The 18,922-nt window shown below is 39.4% G+C and overlaps 1 protein-coding gene across 20 annotated transcripts in view; it reads right to left on the bottom strand.

Annotated features, from left to right (window-relative positions):
* Cask (calcium/calmodulin dependent serine protein kinase) overlaps positions 1-18,922 on the bottom strand; it is a 332,948-nt gene that overhangs the window by 52,899 nt on the left and 261,127 nt on the right. For all 20 annotated transcript variants that reach the window (XM_076561547.1, XM_015995775.3, XM_015995781.3 and 17 more), the window contains one exon: positions 2,008-2,085. In XM_076561547.1, the coding sequence (XP_076417662.1) occupies positions 2,008-2,085 (78 nt within the window). The remainder of the gene's footprint in view (positions 1-2,007; positions 2,086-18,922) is intronic.

Below are 18,922 nucleotides of genomic sequence, written 5' to 3'. Positions count from 1 at the left end.
ATTGGGAAGTTCAAACCCCCTCAGTCGTGTGTCTTGTGCACTCAACCTCTCCTCACCAATCAGGCATGAACAGTTTGCTTGCGTTGGTGAAAATGCTGCTTGCAGGTGAACTGCTGTTAAAAGGGTCTCCCTCCCTTTCACCCGGGAACGGAGTTCATCTGTTCACCTTAGTCCAGGGCTAGCAGCCCACAGCAGTGCCGCCTCGGTTTTCTGAGCAGGCCCCTGTTACTGCTCTATCTGCTGATGGCTGCTCCAGAGACCTCCACACTGCACTCAACCGAATCCTAATCATGGAGCCCATCTAGGCTGCCTCAGCACCACTGGTGTAAGGGGTACGTAGCCCTTCACCACAGGACTCTCCTGCCTCAACCTGCAAGAACTTCAGGAAGGGGTTCATCTGGCCTGAGTCTCAGATTTCAGCCCCCTACCACTCACACCCCTACTGGTGTTTCTTATTCAAATACCCTGTTATGCAGCTAATTCCTGCTGCTTAGTGAAACTCAAGTAGTTCTCCTTGGTGTATTTTCTGCTTCTCTTCCAGGAAATAACAAGGGGGAAAGCACAAACTTAGTTTCCCTTGCTACTTTCACGGCCTATGATCTTAAGTACAAAGGTGTGATCTCCTAAGCTAGGGGAAATTCTTCAAGTGTATAATTAGGACAAAGGATTGTCCCCAGACGGTCTCTACTTCTGTCTATTTGGGTATTGATAAGATTGGGCAGTGACTCATGATTCCTGCCTGAAGTGCATGTAATTCCTTTCAAAGAACGAGAGAATGATTGCAAATTAAGACAGATTTCTCCTTACCCTATTCTCACCAAGTGAGCAAGCATGGCAACCACCATGGTCTAATTTCTTAGTGAGAATAGAAACATTATATATATATATATATATATATATAATGTATGTGTATATATATATATATATAATGTATGTATATCCATATATCTACACACATATACACATACATGTGTGTATATATATATGTATATATATCAAAAGTCATGTTTCACATCTGCTAGGAAGTTGGCTGTGGTGGTACACACCTGTCATCCCAACAATGGACTATATGGTGAGATCCTGTCTCCACAAAACAAAACCCAGAACAAAATCTGCTAAAAATGGATTATGTCTTCGATACTCTTTCATTTAGTAATCATACTTTGTAAGGAGCATTTTTAAAAGGAAATGTTTATTTGCATAAAAACTTTAAAAGATCAAACAGTAAAAAAAGGTATTTACTAATGGGGTAATTTCTATATCATTCTAGTAATAAGAAAAAATTACACAGTCATTGTATTATACCCATAAAGATCAACTAGAGGCATAAAATATTTATTTCATAGTATTAGGCCCAAACCAACATATTTTGGTTGGTAATACATCAAATTCTATATGCAAATGAAAAAGATACAAAAAAATGGAAACTACTATGTTAGGATGATGGGATTCTGGGTGAATTTGGTTTTCCAAGCTTTCTGCAAAGCCATGCTCCTTTAATAAACAAGTATGAAAAAGCTTGTGGCAAATACTTTTATGCATTGATGATGCATAAAAATGATTTCTTTGAATTCTGTATATTTAATTGTTATACAAAAGTCAATTAACCTCCACATAATACCACATTAAAAAAGCAACTCAGATTTTTAAAGCATGTCTATTTCTACCAGGTGCAGTAAAATAACATTAAAAAAAGAAAAGACTATATTAATATGTTCATTTACACAGCAAAACCAGAAGGAGAAATCTGGGAACTACTGTTGCTGAGACTTTTTTCTTCTCCAGACGGATGTTCAATGATAAATTTAGCAATCTCAATCTGAGTATGAGTCAAACTGCGATCCTAAAGACTGAATAAATAGTTTAAGCAGAAAAGTAAAATGCTACTTTACTTAAAACATTTTAGGGTACTGGTAGTACGATGTGCCTCTTAACATGCAGCAAAACATCTTCAGTAAAGGTAGCAATTCACGATGCTGAACACTTTGAGAAAAAGATGTCACTTACCTCTTTGGCTCTCTGTACTGCATCGCTTGGAGGATTCCTGATTTGTGGTGAAGACTTTGTGTTAATTTTGTCATAGAGCTAAAAAGCAAAGGAGAAAATCCAATCAATACTCATCACGTTTTGCTACAGTTTACGGCTTTCTGTTTCAACAAACAATATTTTCCTCTTAAAAAGTCAAGGAGATGATGTCAGTGGGTCTTCTTTGGAACTGGTCATCATTCAAGGAAATTTGTCAGAGTATGTTTCATGTATATCTTGTGAAGTAAATACTTTTGAAGAGAGGAACCAAAATTCTGTTCTTAGCAATTCACACTTGTCAATATAGCAGCAATCTGAGTGTTTCCCTCCAGACAGAAGCAACATTCACTAACATGAGTATGCAGTAAAATGAAAGAACCATTTCTGGCCAAGAAGAGTCTAAAGAATTTTCACAGAAACCTAGATCTTGGGAAAGGGCAAATCCAACTCCTTCTAGGAAGGAATACTCTCACAGGAGTTTTTGCTTGTCTTACTAGGGATGTTCATGATCAGAATCAGTGCTGGAGCCCTCAGCAGGGAGTCAAGGACAGAAACTTGGTCTTGTTTGACTTTGCAAATACAGAATGTGAAAAAGGTCTAAATAAAGTTATACCTTCCCCCGACAAACATGAAAGATTCAAGCATCAACTTGCTAAAAAACATTAATTTAATTTGTGCAATTAAAATGCTAGTTCTACTTCAAATGGAATGGCCCACAGTCAATAGTGTGCTTTGAAAAGTACAAAGTTCGAGCCGGGCGTTGGTGGCGCACGCCTTTAATCCCAGCACTCGGGAGGCAGAGGCAGGCGGATCTCTGTGAGTTCGAGGCCAGCCTGGGCTACCAAGTGAGCTCCAGGAAAGGCGCAAAGCTACACAGAGAAACCCTGTCTCGAAAAACCAAAAAAAAAAAAAAAAAAAAAAAAAAAGAAAAGTACAAAGTTCAAAGTGACCTTGGCTAGTCTGGTGGTGTCTATTTCCTAACTTCTCTAAAACATTAATTAAGAAAGTACTACTTAATTGAAGACTGAATAAATAGTTTAAGCAGAAAAGTAAAATGCTACTTTACTTAAAACATTTTAGGGTACTGGTAGAATGATGTTTGGCCAAATCCTTGGGAGAATATATGTGGATGATCTCTGTCTTCTTAAAGTTTACATCTCTAGTGATTGCCAACAAAATCTGGAATAAAAAATGTACTTTCTTTTTTACAGAAATATGTCTAGGCAGGGTCTCATTATGTAGCCCTGGCTGGCCTGGAACTCACCATGTAGACCAGGCTGGCCTCTTGCTTGTAGATATACACTTGTCTTCAAACCCAGAGAGTTCTGTCTGCCTCTCCCTCCTGAGTATTAGGATTAAAAGTGTGTACCACGATGGCCAGCTTACAGAAATAATGTAGTGATTAACTTCCTAGACTAACTTATGAAAAGAAATGAAAGACTTCATATATAAAATATTAAGAAGGAAACCTCAAACAAAGTGAATGTCACCCACTTCAAAATAACCAAAGCAAAAAAGAAACCATCATTTGGGAATATTTAAATATATTACAATTGCAAGATGAACAAATCCTATAACATTGTGTCTGTAGTTAATAGACTTAATTTTTTATTGATAGTGAATACCATGTTGTATTCTTAGCAAAATAAAACAATACGTAACATTTAAAAAAGAGAGTGGGCCTGAGAGATGGCTCATTATATAAAGAAAGACACCTTCAGCCAAGCATGTCAACATGAACTCAATCCCCCAGGACTCACACGGTGGAAGGAGAGGACCAACTCTTGAAGGCTGTCCTCTGAAATCCACATGAGCACATTCCCATTAACCCCCCAAACAAAATATAATTTAAAAAAGATTAAAAAAAAATACATTTAGTGGTTCTGGGAGTGGTGGTATTCGCTTTTAATCCCAACATTCCAGAGGCAGAGGCAGGTGATCTATGTGAGTTTTAGACCAGCCTGGTTTACAGAGTGAATTCCAGGACAGTTGGAGCTACATGAGAAACACTGTCTCAAAAACCAAAACAGCAGCAGCAGCAGCAGCAGCAGCAACCATCACCACCATTTAGTGGGCCAGCAAAATGGCTTAGTGGGCCAAGGTGCTTACCATCAAGCCTGATGGTTTGAATTCATTCCGTAGAACCCACATGGTGGAAGGACAGAACAGACTCCTAGAAGTTGTTCTCTAACCTTCACACATGTACTGTGGCATGTGTGCATGTACACACACACACACACACACACACACACACACACACACACACACACACACAAAGTGTAACTTTAAAAAGATGCTTAGTTATCCCTAATGTCAAAGTATTAATAACTAAAGTTTATAGAACTTAGATGAATAATAATAATAATAATAATAATAATAATAATAATAACAGTAAGAGCTCAAGGCCATTTAAAAGAATAGCAAATTGAATTCAAGGCTTTTTAGGCTGATTGCACTATCACTTTACACTGTTTACACTGCTAATTCTTTACCTAAAAAAGTTTTACCTTTTCGTAACCAAAGACTATTGCTAATGCTACTTCTACCACTTTCAAATGTGATTAGTATTGCTTTCTATTTATACAATTAATAAATGCGTATCAACTTTTACTCACAGAGCAACAAACACTCACTCTTCCCAATTTCTGAACCTGGAGACTTGATTTTTAACCTGGTCCTACTATCCAAGTATAGTCTGTCAGTATAGCTTCTATAAAAATGTTTTAGTGCTAGGCACAGTAGTCAGGGCTTTGAATCTGCTAACATCTAAGAACTATGTCAGTATACTATCTTGAAGACTTTTATCTGGTGCCTATGAGACATTCTTGAGCCTCACTCTAGACCTACTAGAGGTGCTTTCATCTGTTCCGTGGGTTGTTAGAAATCTTCTATCCAGTACTAACTCCATGAGATGGAACCCATACCTGACACTGCTTGGGTGACTGAGAACCCGAGACTAAATAGCCCAGGGACCTAGAGTAAAAGCAAATACCACTGCTCTAAAAAAAGAGGAGTAATAAAATGACTCCCAATGACATTCTGTAATATTCTTAGATCAGTTCCTTGCTCAGCCATCTCAGCTGAGAAGCTTTTTCCTGTAGCAGGTGGGAACATATACTGAGACCCACAGCCAGGCAATATGCAGCCCTAAAAGAGATATCTCCATCAAATATTTCCTCTCAGGGCTCAGGGCACCCTGTGGAAGGGGAGGCAGAAAGAGTGGAAGAGGCAGAGGGGATGGAGGCCAGCAGGAGAATAAGGCCCTCTGCATCAACAGACCGATGCACAGATGAACTCACAGAGACTGAGACAGCATGCACAGACCTGCACAGGTATGCACCAGACGGGTCCGAGAGCTGAAAAGACAAGTGGACACATGCCCCATCCCTAACCCAGAAGCGGTCTCCGATTGATAACCACTTGTGAGTGAAAATTTGCTTTTCTCCAAGGGAGGCTCACTGGGGAAACAAAGTACTCTTAAGAGTAGGCTGCGTGTCCAGCAGGAGATGACCAACAGAAAATGAACTCAGCGGCATCTTTGGAGGCTCCTTGTCTCATAATGTCATGTCAGGAAGATCAGATTCCTTATTCTGGTGTATTCATAAAATACATGAATAAATAAAACACTTCATTTCTCAAGCAATTCAGATAAGAGATAATGTATATTACTAGGAATAATGATGACTGCTTCTTTTATTGAGCGTTTACTAGAGGCTAACTACTAGTCAAAGATCTTAATATACATGCATCCACTTAACCTCAGCTAATTTTGCAAGTCTGGTGCCTCTGTAAATGTTAGTTATAAAATGTTATTCCCATTTTTACAGATGAGGAAAACAGACAACAGTGAAGTAAGAACCACAGTTTTAGCTTTAGGGTGACTTCATGGGTGGCATGCAGGTGCCTGGAGTCTCATCACTTTCATGGCCATATTATAAGGAAGGTGCTCAGATAAAACTCCTCTGGGCCTTTGGTATGGCCTGAAACATGCATGCACGCATGCATGCACACATACACACGCTCCAGAACTCCCAGCTAAGGCCAATCGGCAGTCTGTGGCCTCCAGTGTAGGAGGAAGCTGCCAGTGGTGCTGCGGGGCTTGGTGAGCAGCAGTCAGCGTTCCTTCACAGGAGAGAACATATTTGATTTCCCTTCCCCTCCTCCTGTCCTCTCCCCCATGTAAAGCAAAGGGTATGGGGACCCTCCGGAAAAGCTTACACAGGAGCTGGAGTGCTGACTAGCGCTCTTTGCATTGGTCTCTGGCCAGGGCTTGCCGAGTTGCAGCAACTTACTGGCCCACATTGGTGCACTAGGAAGGTAGCTTTGTTCAGAGAATCCTTGGAGAGGCTCAACATGGGATATTTTAGGTCTTAAGTGAAAAGTGACTAGTGTTTGCTTCTTTTATGCCTCACCTGGGGTGCCCCCCCCCCAGTATGGGAAAGAATGTATGCTTCCTATGAGTTAGAGAAACATCTCGGAGGGTAACCTGCCCAAGGCCATTCTGATGGAGTCCTGTCCAAGAGGACTGCCTGCGTAGAGCAAGAAGACCCAGAAACAGGGATATGGGTAACGCCACGGGCAGGGGGCAGGAGTGTGCTGCTGAGGCAAGCTGCAGGCTATGCCAACGGGCTAAAGCTGCACATGTGTAACCCAGGACAGCGCCAGCACTGGGATGCCCGCCACATTCAAGGGCATCAACAACCGAAAAGGAAGTGGCTGTCTGATGTTCGTGACATTAGAACATGCTGTGTAAGGGCTTCTTTCTCTTCTCCTTGACCCCCGAGTTCTCCAATGTAAGACAGCAGCACACAGTTTCCTCAAAAATGAAAAATTTGAACTTCTACATAGAAATTACAAATATATATTTGTAAAAAAATGTTGAGTACCACAAAAAGAAACACAGCAGAAATACTTATTTTAGCTGGTCTCTTTAGGAACTAGATACAATTTCTATTTGATCCTATTTGCACATTAAAACTTTTCCCCTTGAAATTAAGCACATTTTGATTCTTTTTTGGATCTTTCATGTCTGCCTTACTTAAGATTGTTAAGATAGAGAAGACCTTAGCTATCAATATAATTCTATTCCTTCATTTTGAAGAGAATGTTACAGTTTGGATAAACGTCACCCGAGCACCCACGTATTTATTACAAGTCTTGTTTGCTGGTCTGTGGCACCAGCGGCGGCGGCTGAACTGTGAAGCCGTGGGGCCTACTAGGAGAAAGTCAGGTCATTGGGGCTGCACCTTTGAGGTGGATAATAGTATTATTATAATAGTATTCCATTCCCTTCTTCTCTTTGCCTCTTGCATGTCATGAGGTGGGCAGCCTCTTCTGCGATGATGTATTGCCTTCCCACAGGCCCAAAAGCAATAGGGAGAACTGACTGAAACTTCTAGAACTATGAGCCAAATTACATCTTTCTTCCTTTTAGGGTGATTATCTCAGCTATTTTGTCATAGCAACTGAAAGCTGACCAATGCAGAAGTGAAAACTAACATGTACTCAGGTGAAATGCCGCACTTAGGGTCACATAAGCAGAGCAGCAGGGCATGATAACATGGCCCTTTGTCTCACACCAGATCTCTCTGGATTGTCTTAGAACTTAGTAATACCTAACAAGTAACAACCCACACTAGGGAGATGCCGTTAGTAATATTTGGGGGTAAAACTGCAGAAAATGTCATTCACAGACCACGGAAAAAATAAAGTAAATATGAAAGTTATTAGCCAATCAATTGCAGGTTTTGGCATGCTACGATCTGAAATTTTTTAGGCTTTAGGGCTATCTGGTCTCTGTCACTACTATCAAAGCCCGTTGTGTAAAAGCAGCTGTTAAAATGAACAGACAGGGCTGTGTTTCAATGAAATATTTATCAAACAAGTGGTTGGTTGGATTTGGCTCGAGGGTGAGAATTTGTAACCTCTGCTCTAGAAATTTAAATTCAAGGTGGTCTGGCAACATCAAAATGTATTTCTTTTTGTTATTTGCATTCCTTAAAGCTGAAGACAATGAGCGTATTTATAAGGCTGGCATGCTGAAGCAGACGGGGAAGAGGGTGGGAAGATGTTAATAAATCATTCTTAGACGGAAAACAGGGATGTGGAAGTCTATGACTGTTTGCATTCTTTTTCTAAAGAAATTAGCCACCCAAGTTCAGCACTAGATATATATATCCAAACCACACACATAGCATGAAGGGCAAAACAAGGAAATGGGAACAGCTGCAAGGAAACAGGCTGTCTCACACCATGTCACTCCAGACAGGCCTGCTCCCGGCCTGTCTCTGGCACTGTGTCAGATGCGACCACACACAGCTACATGGACACACTTCACCTCTGTCTCAAGGAGAGTAGGCGCAGTTCCATTGACAAGCTGCACTCTACACTGTAGATGTTCCAAACAAAGCAGAATAAACTCAGTGGTAATATTCAATCCCTATCTCCTGAGCACGTACTTTCCAACAGAAAGATGAAATAAATTAATATATTGCTTTTAATTTACTTGTAAAGCATTCAATGAAGCATCTTTTTTTTAAAATGTCATACTTTATTACATACATCTCACTCTTGATTTAGTAGTCCTCAAATAGAAGTGATTGCTCATTGTTTTATTTATCATTGAATATTTAAAATAGATTAGTGGGAAGACGCTATGAAATAACTATCCCTGGGTTGTATAACCCATTTTCCCCCACAGAGAAAACCATATCAAAGGACAATGATATATACCATTTGAGACAAGATTATAATTTTCTTTTTTTGGGGGGGGGGTCAAGACAGGGTTTCTCTGTATAGCCTTGGCTATACTGGATGGAACTCAGTCTGTAGATCAAGCTGGCCTCCAACTTACAGAGATCCACCGCCTCTGTCTTCCGAGTGTTGGGATTAAAAGCATTCATCACCACCACCCAGCATGATTATAACTTGTACAAGACTATATATAAGCATGGACCAAATGACGAATGGGCTTGTAGAGCTGCAGAGAACACTGAAGCTCTTTAGCAAGCACTTAAGGACACTGAAGCAACTTCCTGTTGGAAAAGAATTCAAGTTTGTACTTAGCCGCAAAACAATGAAATGTCCTGCAGGCCTAGTAAGACAGATAATAAGAGGATGAGCAAGAGTGCGTGAAATGACAGCCATGAGATAGGAAACGGATTATCTCAGTAGGAACTTCCTCCGCAGTTCTGTGAACCATCTGTGGAGGAGCTTGGGGAACAGGAACCAGGCTCCGCTATCACACCTTAGTGAACCGAGAAGTGATAGGCAAAAGGACTCTTTTTCACTTATAATACATTTGAAACCCACCAAACTGTTAGGGAAAGGCAGGGGATTTCATACTAAAATACAGGGAACTCACAAGCAGCTATCACTTTGAAGAGGATTTTTTGGAAGTTGTAAATTGGAGAAAAATTTCTGAGATCTAAACTCTATTTTCCTGTACAAGTTAACAGATCAATTTGATGTCTTCAGGATAAACACCTCCCCAGGAGGCTTGAACAGAGGATCCTGGACAGCCTAGGAAACCCCATCTCTTAAATGTAAACCAAAATTGAAAGACCCTTTCAAAGATGTTGACATAATTAAACACGAGATAGTGCAAAGGGAGCATGACGGAGCCACACATCCTTAGTATCATTAAACATGAGATAATGCAAAGATAGCACATACAGGTCTGAATCTTGTAAAAGAAATATTGTAAAAGCTAAAATGGAATTTTCAAAGCAACTAAGGAGCTATAAATTTATAAACTCCAAGAAAAATGTCTTACACATTTAAGAATGATTATACATCATTGTGATTCTGTGATTTATAAAAGGATATCAAAACCACCAGGGTATTTTTTATTTTATGGAGTAAGTATCTCTCTATTCTATCAGTACCATTTTCCCCTTATAGACTATGGATTTTTCAAGTCTGTTTAACTAAAAAAATACCCGCCCCCGCTTTGTGTGTATGTGTCTGAGTGCGTTCCACATATGCTTAGGTGCCCACAGGATCCACTGGAACTGCTTGACACAGGTGCTCTGGGCTGAACTCTGGTACTCTAGAACAGCAAGTACTCTTAACTACTATACCATCTCTCTAGCCCCCAGGTTATTTCGAATAGTTAAAGAAAACATTCAAATATTAGTCGTGCAGATGACTCTCCATTGCAAGGAGATCATGCATTGCATGCATTATTAGAAAGGTGTACTTCCATTGTCTTTGAAGAGTATCATTACAATTTATGCTATGAGTTAACTTTCCCTCCAAATACTCAGAAAACAAGTAAAGTAGGCATCTTTTAGAAACTGTAAACGAAACTTGTGTTTCATCTCCAGAATCTAGTGACTAGAGTAAAGCAGCGAGAGTCCTAGTCTGGAATTAGCTTGTCCTTGGGTAGGGTCCAGCTCCTACTGAACACCTCAAGCTGGAAATGAATTGGGAGTGTACTAGTGGCTGGAAGTTTTTGAGTTAGATGTGCCAGGAAAGCTTAATAACGTAATAATAGCTTACTAGTGTAATGTTAGCTTAACAGCATAACAGTGAAATGCTGGCTTAAGTCACGTTTTAGTGGGGAATATATCCTGAAGTTCTAAGAAGCAGCTCAGCTGTCTGGTAATAGATAGTCCCAAGTAAATCCAGGACTGGTTTGCTGTGGGCAGTGAAGGTAACTGAAAGATCAGTATCTTTGGGCCAACTGAAGAGTTCCTGAAAGTCAATTGTGGTGGCATTCCTGCTGAGCTCCTGGCCTGGCTCCAGAGAGCAGCACCTACCCCTAATCCTTCCTTTGTTCAACCACACCTTTTGTTTCTCTTATCGCTCTATGTGAATCCTGTCTGAGAGTCAAGGATCAGAGAGTCCCCTAAGGATCAAAGGCCTATGGGAAACTTGGTCCAGGAAACCCGGAAAACCAAGGTACCTGAGAAATCAAGGAATTTGCACCTGGCATTTGGTCTCTGGGAGCTCCTTTTGGGTTGCTCTGAAGGTACGGAAATTAACTAAGCTGTAAAAAAGAGTAAATAAGTATGCCCTAGGTGAAGGGAAGAGTGCTTCAGTCCTTCCAGGCTGGACCCCCTGCAGCCATGAAAGATTCATTCTTTTTTTTACATTCAAGAAAAAAAATGTTTTATTTGATCATTTTCCTATAAGTGAACAACTTCTTACTGAAAAGAAGAAGATGGGAGAAGACATATTTAAGCAAGATATAGAAATGTAAGAATTCAGCCTCGAATATATTTTCATAATATTTTATAATAATGTGTTTCAATCCCTCAGTATTTGACGCTAGATTCATTCTTAAGATGCCTCTGTGTCTTCATTCCACAGACCCGCGTGAACCCACACACTCGTGTAGCGACCACACAGCTACAGTCAATAAATGCTTTCATATCCTGGCATCAGAATGCTGCATGTAGACCCTTGTTTGGTGTAGATTTTATTTGTGTGTACAGCAATGCTTTTGTTTTAGTCTTAGTTGAATGGTGCTGCTGTGGGATGTTCTGCATGTCAAATGTGTTGCTCTGATTGGTTAATAAATAAAACATTGATTGACCAGTAGCCAGGCAGGAAGTATAGGCGGGGCAAGCAGAGAGGAGAATTCTGGGAAGTGGAAGGCTGAGGCTGAGAGACACTGCCAGCCGCCGCCATGACAAGCAAGCCACGAGCCACGTGGCAACTTATAGACTAGTAGATATGGGTTAATTTAAGATGTAAGAACAGCTAGCAAGAAGCCTGAGCCATTAGGCAAAATAGTTTAAATAATATAAGCGCCTGTGTGTTTATTTTATAAGTAGGCTGTAGAGAAGCTCTCCAGCTATACATTGCACTTCAGGGATTTACTTTTGAGTCCAAGAAATTAAGAGCTGCTTGACCTCTAAGTTAAGTCTAAAAAGCTGTCCCTTTGGTGGCCTAATATAAGCCAGTGTGGCAATGTCTGGTGATTCGGCAGCTCTTCCTGAGAAACTGAGATATCAGCCCCAGATGACCTAACTTGATTGTCATTTTTGAGTTGGCAAATAGCTTTAAAATGAACTTCAGAAAGAAACAAATCACATCTGTTCTTGAGCAAGCCAAAAAAAAAAAAAAATCAAAACAACCTCCAAACAAAACAAAAATCAGGAGGGAAAACAATAAATCACAGGATATGATATAGGCATATAGTATAGGCAGCCCTTATTCTAATAAAGCCTTTTAAAAGAATTTATTGCATGCATACATTTGCTTGGACTCATGGCACACAAGTGGAGGTCAGAGATAACCTGAAAGAGTCGATTTTTCCTTCCATCATTTGGGTCTAAGTCATAGCCCTCATGCTGTCAGACTTGGTGGCAAGCACCCTTATTTGTGGAGCCATCTCACAGTGTAGGCGTCTTTTTGCTGTTTTTATTTTCTCTTCAGGACAGGGGATTGGGCAGGGGTTTCCTAGGCTGGCCTCAAACTGGATGTCCTTGGCCTTCTGCCTCCAGCTCTTGAGTACTGACATTACAAGTATGTACCTGATTTATAGGGTGCTGGGGATGGAACCCAGTGATTCAAGCATGCCAGGCAAGCCCTCCATCAACTGAGATATTTTCAAATATCGTTTTATTTGAAATAAAACCCTATTTTAAGAAAGCCTCTGGGGAGAAGGCACTTTTTGATATTAAAGACAAGAGTTTGCCCAACTGTAAGATATTTACACTCTGATATGAATTTACTTCCTATTTTTTTAAAGTGTTAAAACCTCATTTACTAGCCCTATTGTTTTTACATATCTATGATTATAAGTGAAAAATAATTATACTAAAGAAAATGTCACTATCTACCCACTGCTTAATAAAGACATTGATATCACAAGGGATTGCTTTTGGAAGCCACAGTAACTAGCAAAAACAAATTTAAAAAGAGACCAACACAAAGTTGAGAAGAAAGCAGTTGTGTTGTTGGATTGCTAATGCTGCAAGCTAGTCATTCATTCATTCTTTCTTTTTTGGTTTATTTTCTTGAGACAGGGTCTTGCTGTGCTTTGCTCAGGCTAGCATGATCCTAGCATGATCTTCTTTCCCCTGTCTTCTGAGCACTGGGGTTACAGGTATATATTTAATTTCTTAATTAACCACCATCTTTATATCTTCAGTACAGAAAGTAAGAACTCTGAAAAGCTTTAGTTTTGCCTCTCATATGCATACCCTAGATAAAGGTTGGAACTCCGTTTTGCCTTGGCTTTCCAATGAATCTAAAGTATAACAGTCTCATGCACACAGTTCAATTCTGCGATGTTTACACAAACCAAAGTCATAATCATGAAGGGACTTGCCTAGAACTCTATTATCAGCAGGTTAGTGAAATGTACATATTCTTGAAGTGTTTCACCTGCTAACTCATAGAAAAGAAAAAGCAACCATTCCCTCTTCAACGGAGCACACCATGTTCCTTTCTGGAAAGAGCCTTCTTTTGCTTGAGAATGAGCAGAAAGAGGAGCCATTACTTATTGCACTTCAAAGGCTCTTAGAAAGGTTCTTTGCCTTCTGATAAAGTAGAATATAAAGAGAGAACGACACTCAGAGTGGGTGATACTGATCATGGGACACACTGATTTAGTATTATAGTATCTACTTCAGTACTGTAAAGTCAATTTCCAACTCCGGTTTATGTAATCCATTCAAACAGGAACCAGATGAAGCCCTGTAATCCACAGCACATTCAGAGAAGACCGTGCATTCCTTTAAAAATAATAGAGACTATAGGAACCAACTTGGGATCCAGAAGAGCAATTTTGTGAACAAGGAACCAAGGTAGAAATCTCTGTGATCAGCACTTTGAGAAGTTGGTTTGTCCTTACATATTTACCATATAACATGGACAGTGGATGAGTGGGCAAACAAAATGCAACATACACACATACAATAGACTACTATTCAACCTTAAAAAAGGAGGAAATTCTGATACATGCTACAACATGGATGAACCTTAAAGACCATGATGCTAAATAAAATAGGCTCGTCATAAAAAGACAAATGCTGGACTAATGAGATGTCTCAGTGGGTAAAGTTGTTTGCCCCAAAGCCTGTTGACCTGAAATCAATCCTTAGGACGCACATGGTGGAAGGAGAAAGTCAGTTCCCGAAAGATGACCTCTGATCTCCAGATGCACTATGGCACATGTGCGCCTAAGCAACACACACACACACACACACACACACACACACACACACACACACACACACACACACACACTTACTTTAAAAAAATTAAAAAGAGGTAAATACTGTGTGGCCCACTGAGGTTCTTGGAACAGTAACACTATAGAGAGAGTGAGCAGAATTATGGCTGTCATGAGCTAAAAGGGAGAGGGGATAGAGACCTTGTTTTAGTTTTAGGTCTGCTGAGGCACATGAAAGAATTCTGGAGACAGATGGTAGCAATGGTTGCGCAGTAACATGAATGCACTTAACCCCACAGATCTGTACACTTGAAAATGCTCAAAGTGGGGCTGAAGAGAAGGCTCAGTTGTTAAGAGCAGGTGCTACTCTTCCAGTGGAGCTGACTTCAGTTCACAACTGCTATAACTCCAACTCCAGGGGATCCTACATTCTCTTCTGGCCCCTGTGGGCACCTGCACTCACATGCATATGCACACACATGCATATAATTAAAAATAAATCTCAAAAAGTTAAAAGTGATTTATCATAGGAAACGTTTTTAATATATAGAATTATGACACAAATTTCTGGCAAATTAGCCTGGATTTAACTTTTTTCTGAATCTTAAGATGATTTCCTCCATGAACATAATAAATGGTTTGATTGGTGTATGCCAGTTAAAGCCAAAATAGAACAAAATAAAACATGTGGAAATGATCAATTTCATATTAGGCTTATATCATAACCATAAAAAGTTCCAAATGGTTATGTTGTATTATATAACATCTGCCAAAATCTGTGAAGTTTGGGAAGTGGCAAATACATACTTGAATGTAGATGGAATGATCAAAATAATACTGTTCTGATATGCCCTCCTCAGTGATATATAATGTTTATAACTCATATTGTTTCCAAACAAGCTGCTGCTCCTTTTTCTTCATTTGTTTTTGAGATATGGTTTCATATATCCCAAGCTAGTGTCTATGCATTCAGGCTGTTGTTTATGCATTGTATAGCTGAGCATGGCCTTGAACTTCTGATCCTTCTGCCTCCATCTCCTGAGTGCTTAGACTATAGGCATGTGTAACTATATCTAATTTTTGGAGAGCTGGGGATTGAATCTAGGGCTTTCTGCATGCTAGGTTAGCATTGTGCTATCTAAGCTACATCTCTAGCTCCTGAAATAACTTTATCTTGAAAAGATACAAAAGCGCTAAGATAGATTTGGAAAAACCTAATTGCTTTCATTCACTTCTAAGGGCTTTTTTGAAGTCCACAGTTTGCCCATTGTAAGTGGATATGGATTGATGGCTTCTGGTAAACATATAGCTGTGATGTTTCATCTTGACTGTCAACTTCATTGAATCTGGGCATGTCTGTGAAGGTACGTTCTAGAAGGTTAACAAGAGGGGAAACCCTAGCCAGGCAGTGGTGGCACACGCCTTTAGTCTGAGGCAGAGGCAGGCGGAACTCTGTGAATTCGAGGTTAGCCTGGTCTACAGAGTGAGTTCCAGGACAGTCAGGACTATGTAGAAAGACACTATTTCAAAACAAAAACAAAAACAAGAGGAAAGACCTCTCAGAGGGGGCAGCAGCACCTTACAGTCTAGGGAAAAAGGAGTCTAAGAGAAAAACAGTGCTGCTTTATGCCTGCCTGCCTTTGTTCCTTGTTGGTAAATATATCTTATCTTGTTGCTGATGGGGCTATGGCCATTTTTTTTTTTTTTTGCTGACAGTGGAGTCCAGCTTTTTCTTCCAACATGGACAGAAGAGCAGCAGCTGTCTAGGAATTCTCCAGTACTGGAGTACTAGATTTGAATTGCTGAGGTATCCAGCCTTGTAGCCGGAACAGTTACTGGGTATTCAGCCTTTCCAGTGTGTAAATAGTCACTGTTGAATATCTACGCTACATTGTGCAAGCTCCTTTGTAGTACATATTCATTCTATTGGTTCTGTTACTTCAGAGAACCTTAACTCACAGTTACATAATTATTATTTCAATTCAGTTTTAGAACATTTTCCCCAATTCCCTTGTGTTTGAAGAAATCTTTGTCTATCTCAAAGCAATAAAGATTTGCCCCTATATCTTGTTTTAAAGGTTTTAGGGGCCATGCCACCAGTGATGTACCTTAGTGGCAAAGTACTTGCCTAGCATGCACACAATCCCAGGTTTACTCCCCAACACTACAAAACAAACTAAACAAAACAAAATTTATAGTTTTAAACTTTTACAATGAATCTAGGATCCATTTTGAGAGAACTCTCGAGTATGGTTGTAAGAGTCCACTTTCATGTCTTTGCTCATGGACTCCAACAGTGGTACCCCATTTGAAGACTATTCCTTTGTCATTTAATTGCCTTGACATTTTTCATGAAAATTAATTAATTGGAAATGTGAGAATTTATGTCTAAATCCCTTTTTTGTTTCATCAGTCTATATATCTATTTTGTTTTCTATAGCTTTATAGTAAATATGGAAATCAATTCTTTTATGTTATTATTCTTTGTCATCTTTTTGACATGTCCATATAAATTTCAGGATCACCATGTCAATTTCTAGTTCTCTACTGCTCGCCCCCCCCAATGCTGGGGATGGACTTTGGAGCCTTGTGCAGGTTAGGCAAAGCACTCTTACCCTGAGCTACCACTCCCCTGGGTCCCATTGTAGTAATTTCTACAAAGAAATACTGCTGGAATGTTGATAAGAATGGAAAATGCCATTTTACCAAAAAATACACATCTCCATTTATCTGGTTCTTATTTACTTTCTTTTTACAATATTTCAGTTTTAAGCACATAATCCTTATGTTCAATTTATCACTAGGTATTTTCTTTTTTGTGATAATGTTTTCACATTACTTTTGCTTATTACAGAAACACAGATATGGAGCTTATATCTTACGACCATGCTAAACTTACTATTAATTCTAATAGACTATTATATAGATTTTTTAAGATTTTCCATATGTAAACCAGGCATAGTGGTGCATGCCTTTGATCCCAGCACTCAGGAGGCAGAGGCAGAAGGATCTCTGTGAGTTCAAGGCCCACCTAGAAAGTAAGTTCCAGGACAGCCAGGGCTGTTACAGAGAAAAACCCTGTCTTGAAAAAAGATTTGAGAACCAAAAACCAAAAAGAAAAAGATTTTCATATTTCTGTGAGAAGATAATTTTTCATTTTCCTTTCTAACCTCCATGCTTTGAATTTTGTTCTTGTCTTATTAAATTGCTTAGAATCTCCAGGGTGATATTGAAGTGGTTAAGAGTCGATGATCCTTTGAATGGATAAATAAAATGTAGTATAAAAATATTCTGCAAAACTTGGCTACAAGAAGAATATATGTCAATATATATGTACAAGAATATATGTACAAGAAGAAGAATCATGTCATTTATCACAAAGTGGATTGAACTGGAGATTACCCAAATTAAGTGAAATAAGATTAGGAAGAAAACCATATTTGTCTCACATGGAGAATCTAGATTTTAAAACAGACACAAATGGCTATATGGGAAGAAAGAGAACAATGGAAGAAGGTTGGGGGGCAATACAGGATAATGGGGAATTAAACATAACAATGCATGAAAATGTCACAATGAAACCAATTATTCTGTACAATCCATATATGGTAATAACTTTTTAAAAGTAAGTAAAAAGAAGTGGACAACCCTTGCTTTATGTCTAATTGTATTTGTTTTCTGTTGCTGCTTAAAGAGTGATACCATCAGCTGGGCAGTGGTGGGGCATACTTTTAATCCCAGCACTCAGGAAGAGGCAGGTGGATCTCTGAGTTGGAGGACAACCTGGTCTACAGAGTGAGTTCCAGGACAGCAAGAGTTTTGCACAGAAATCCTGTTTCTAAGAAATAAAACAAAACAAGTGACCATATCAAGCTTAATGGTGTGCTGAAATATCTATATTAAAAAGACCCAGCTAACCCAGCTCTCAGGTTCTTGTTTTTAGTAGTACTTTCTCACTGCAGAGATGGAAACACAAGGAAGTTGTTTTCTAATCTGTTAGAAATGGTAGAGTAAGCGACTCCCCAAAGCAAAAACACTTTGATCTTCAGCCCTAGGAAGTGGACAAGAACACAAAGACCATCACCACTGGGCTTAGGCCCACCACCCAGCTAGCTTGTACCTGCCAAAGCCGATGACTCTTTGAGACTGGATGGGGGCGCTACCAGTAACTTGGCCTCCAAAGGTCCTCAGGGCTTCTCATTCCAGACAGTTAAGTCCAAAATTCACAAGAAACAGTTTTGGCATTTCCTGACTGGCAATGTCGTTACATATTCAAACTGTCGTAACTTATTTCTCAGACTCTAAGTGGCTAAAAAGTTCTACTTCTTTTTTCCTTTAGGAAACTTTTGAGTTCTAAAAATATTCTATTCCAAACATGTCTACTAAATTAATGTCATCTCAAAGTCACAAAACAGTAAATCTGGAGTTGTAGTTTCTATGCTAGATGGAAAAACTCTAACTCTCTCTAAGCAGTAAAGCAATATAATAAAGATGTCAGCCATATATAATATGAGGGATTCCAGCACTTGTTTATTTCTATTGCAATGTTTTAACATATTACTTAAAAATAAAACACTACTTAATCTATTAGACAAATGAACATCTAAATTAAGCTACGCTTAGAGCTGGCTTTGTGGTTTTAGCATTCATTTACTGGTTACAGTTTTAGAGAACAAGCTAATCATATTAGTTAGGTAGGGCATCATACTCACTACTGAGACGTCACTACATCCTAGCAGTCAGAGGTAGGACACACAGTGAGTGAAG

Source organism: Peromyscus maniculatus, chromosome X, assembly GCF_049852395.1.
Source record: "Peromyscus maniculatus bairdii isolate BWxNUB_F1_BW_parent chromosome X, HU_Pman_BW_mat_3.1, whole genome shotgun sequence".
NCBI lineage: Eukaryota > Metazoa > Chordata > Mammalia > Rodentia > Cricetidae > Peromyscus > Peromyscus maniculatus.
Note: the sequence above shows the minus strand (reverse complement) of the source record. Positions and strands in the feature narration are given on the sequence as shown.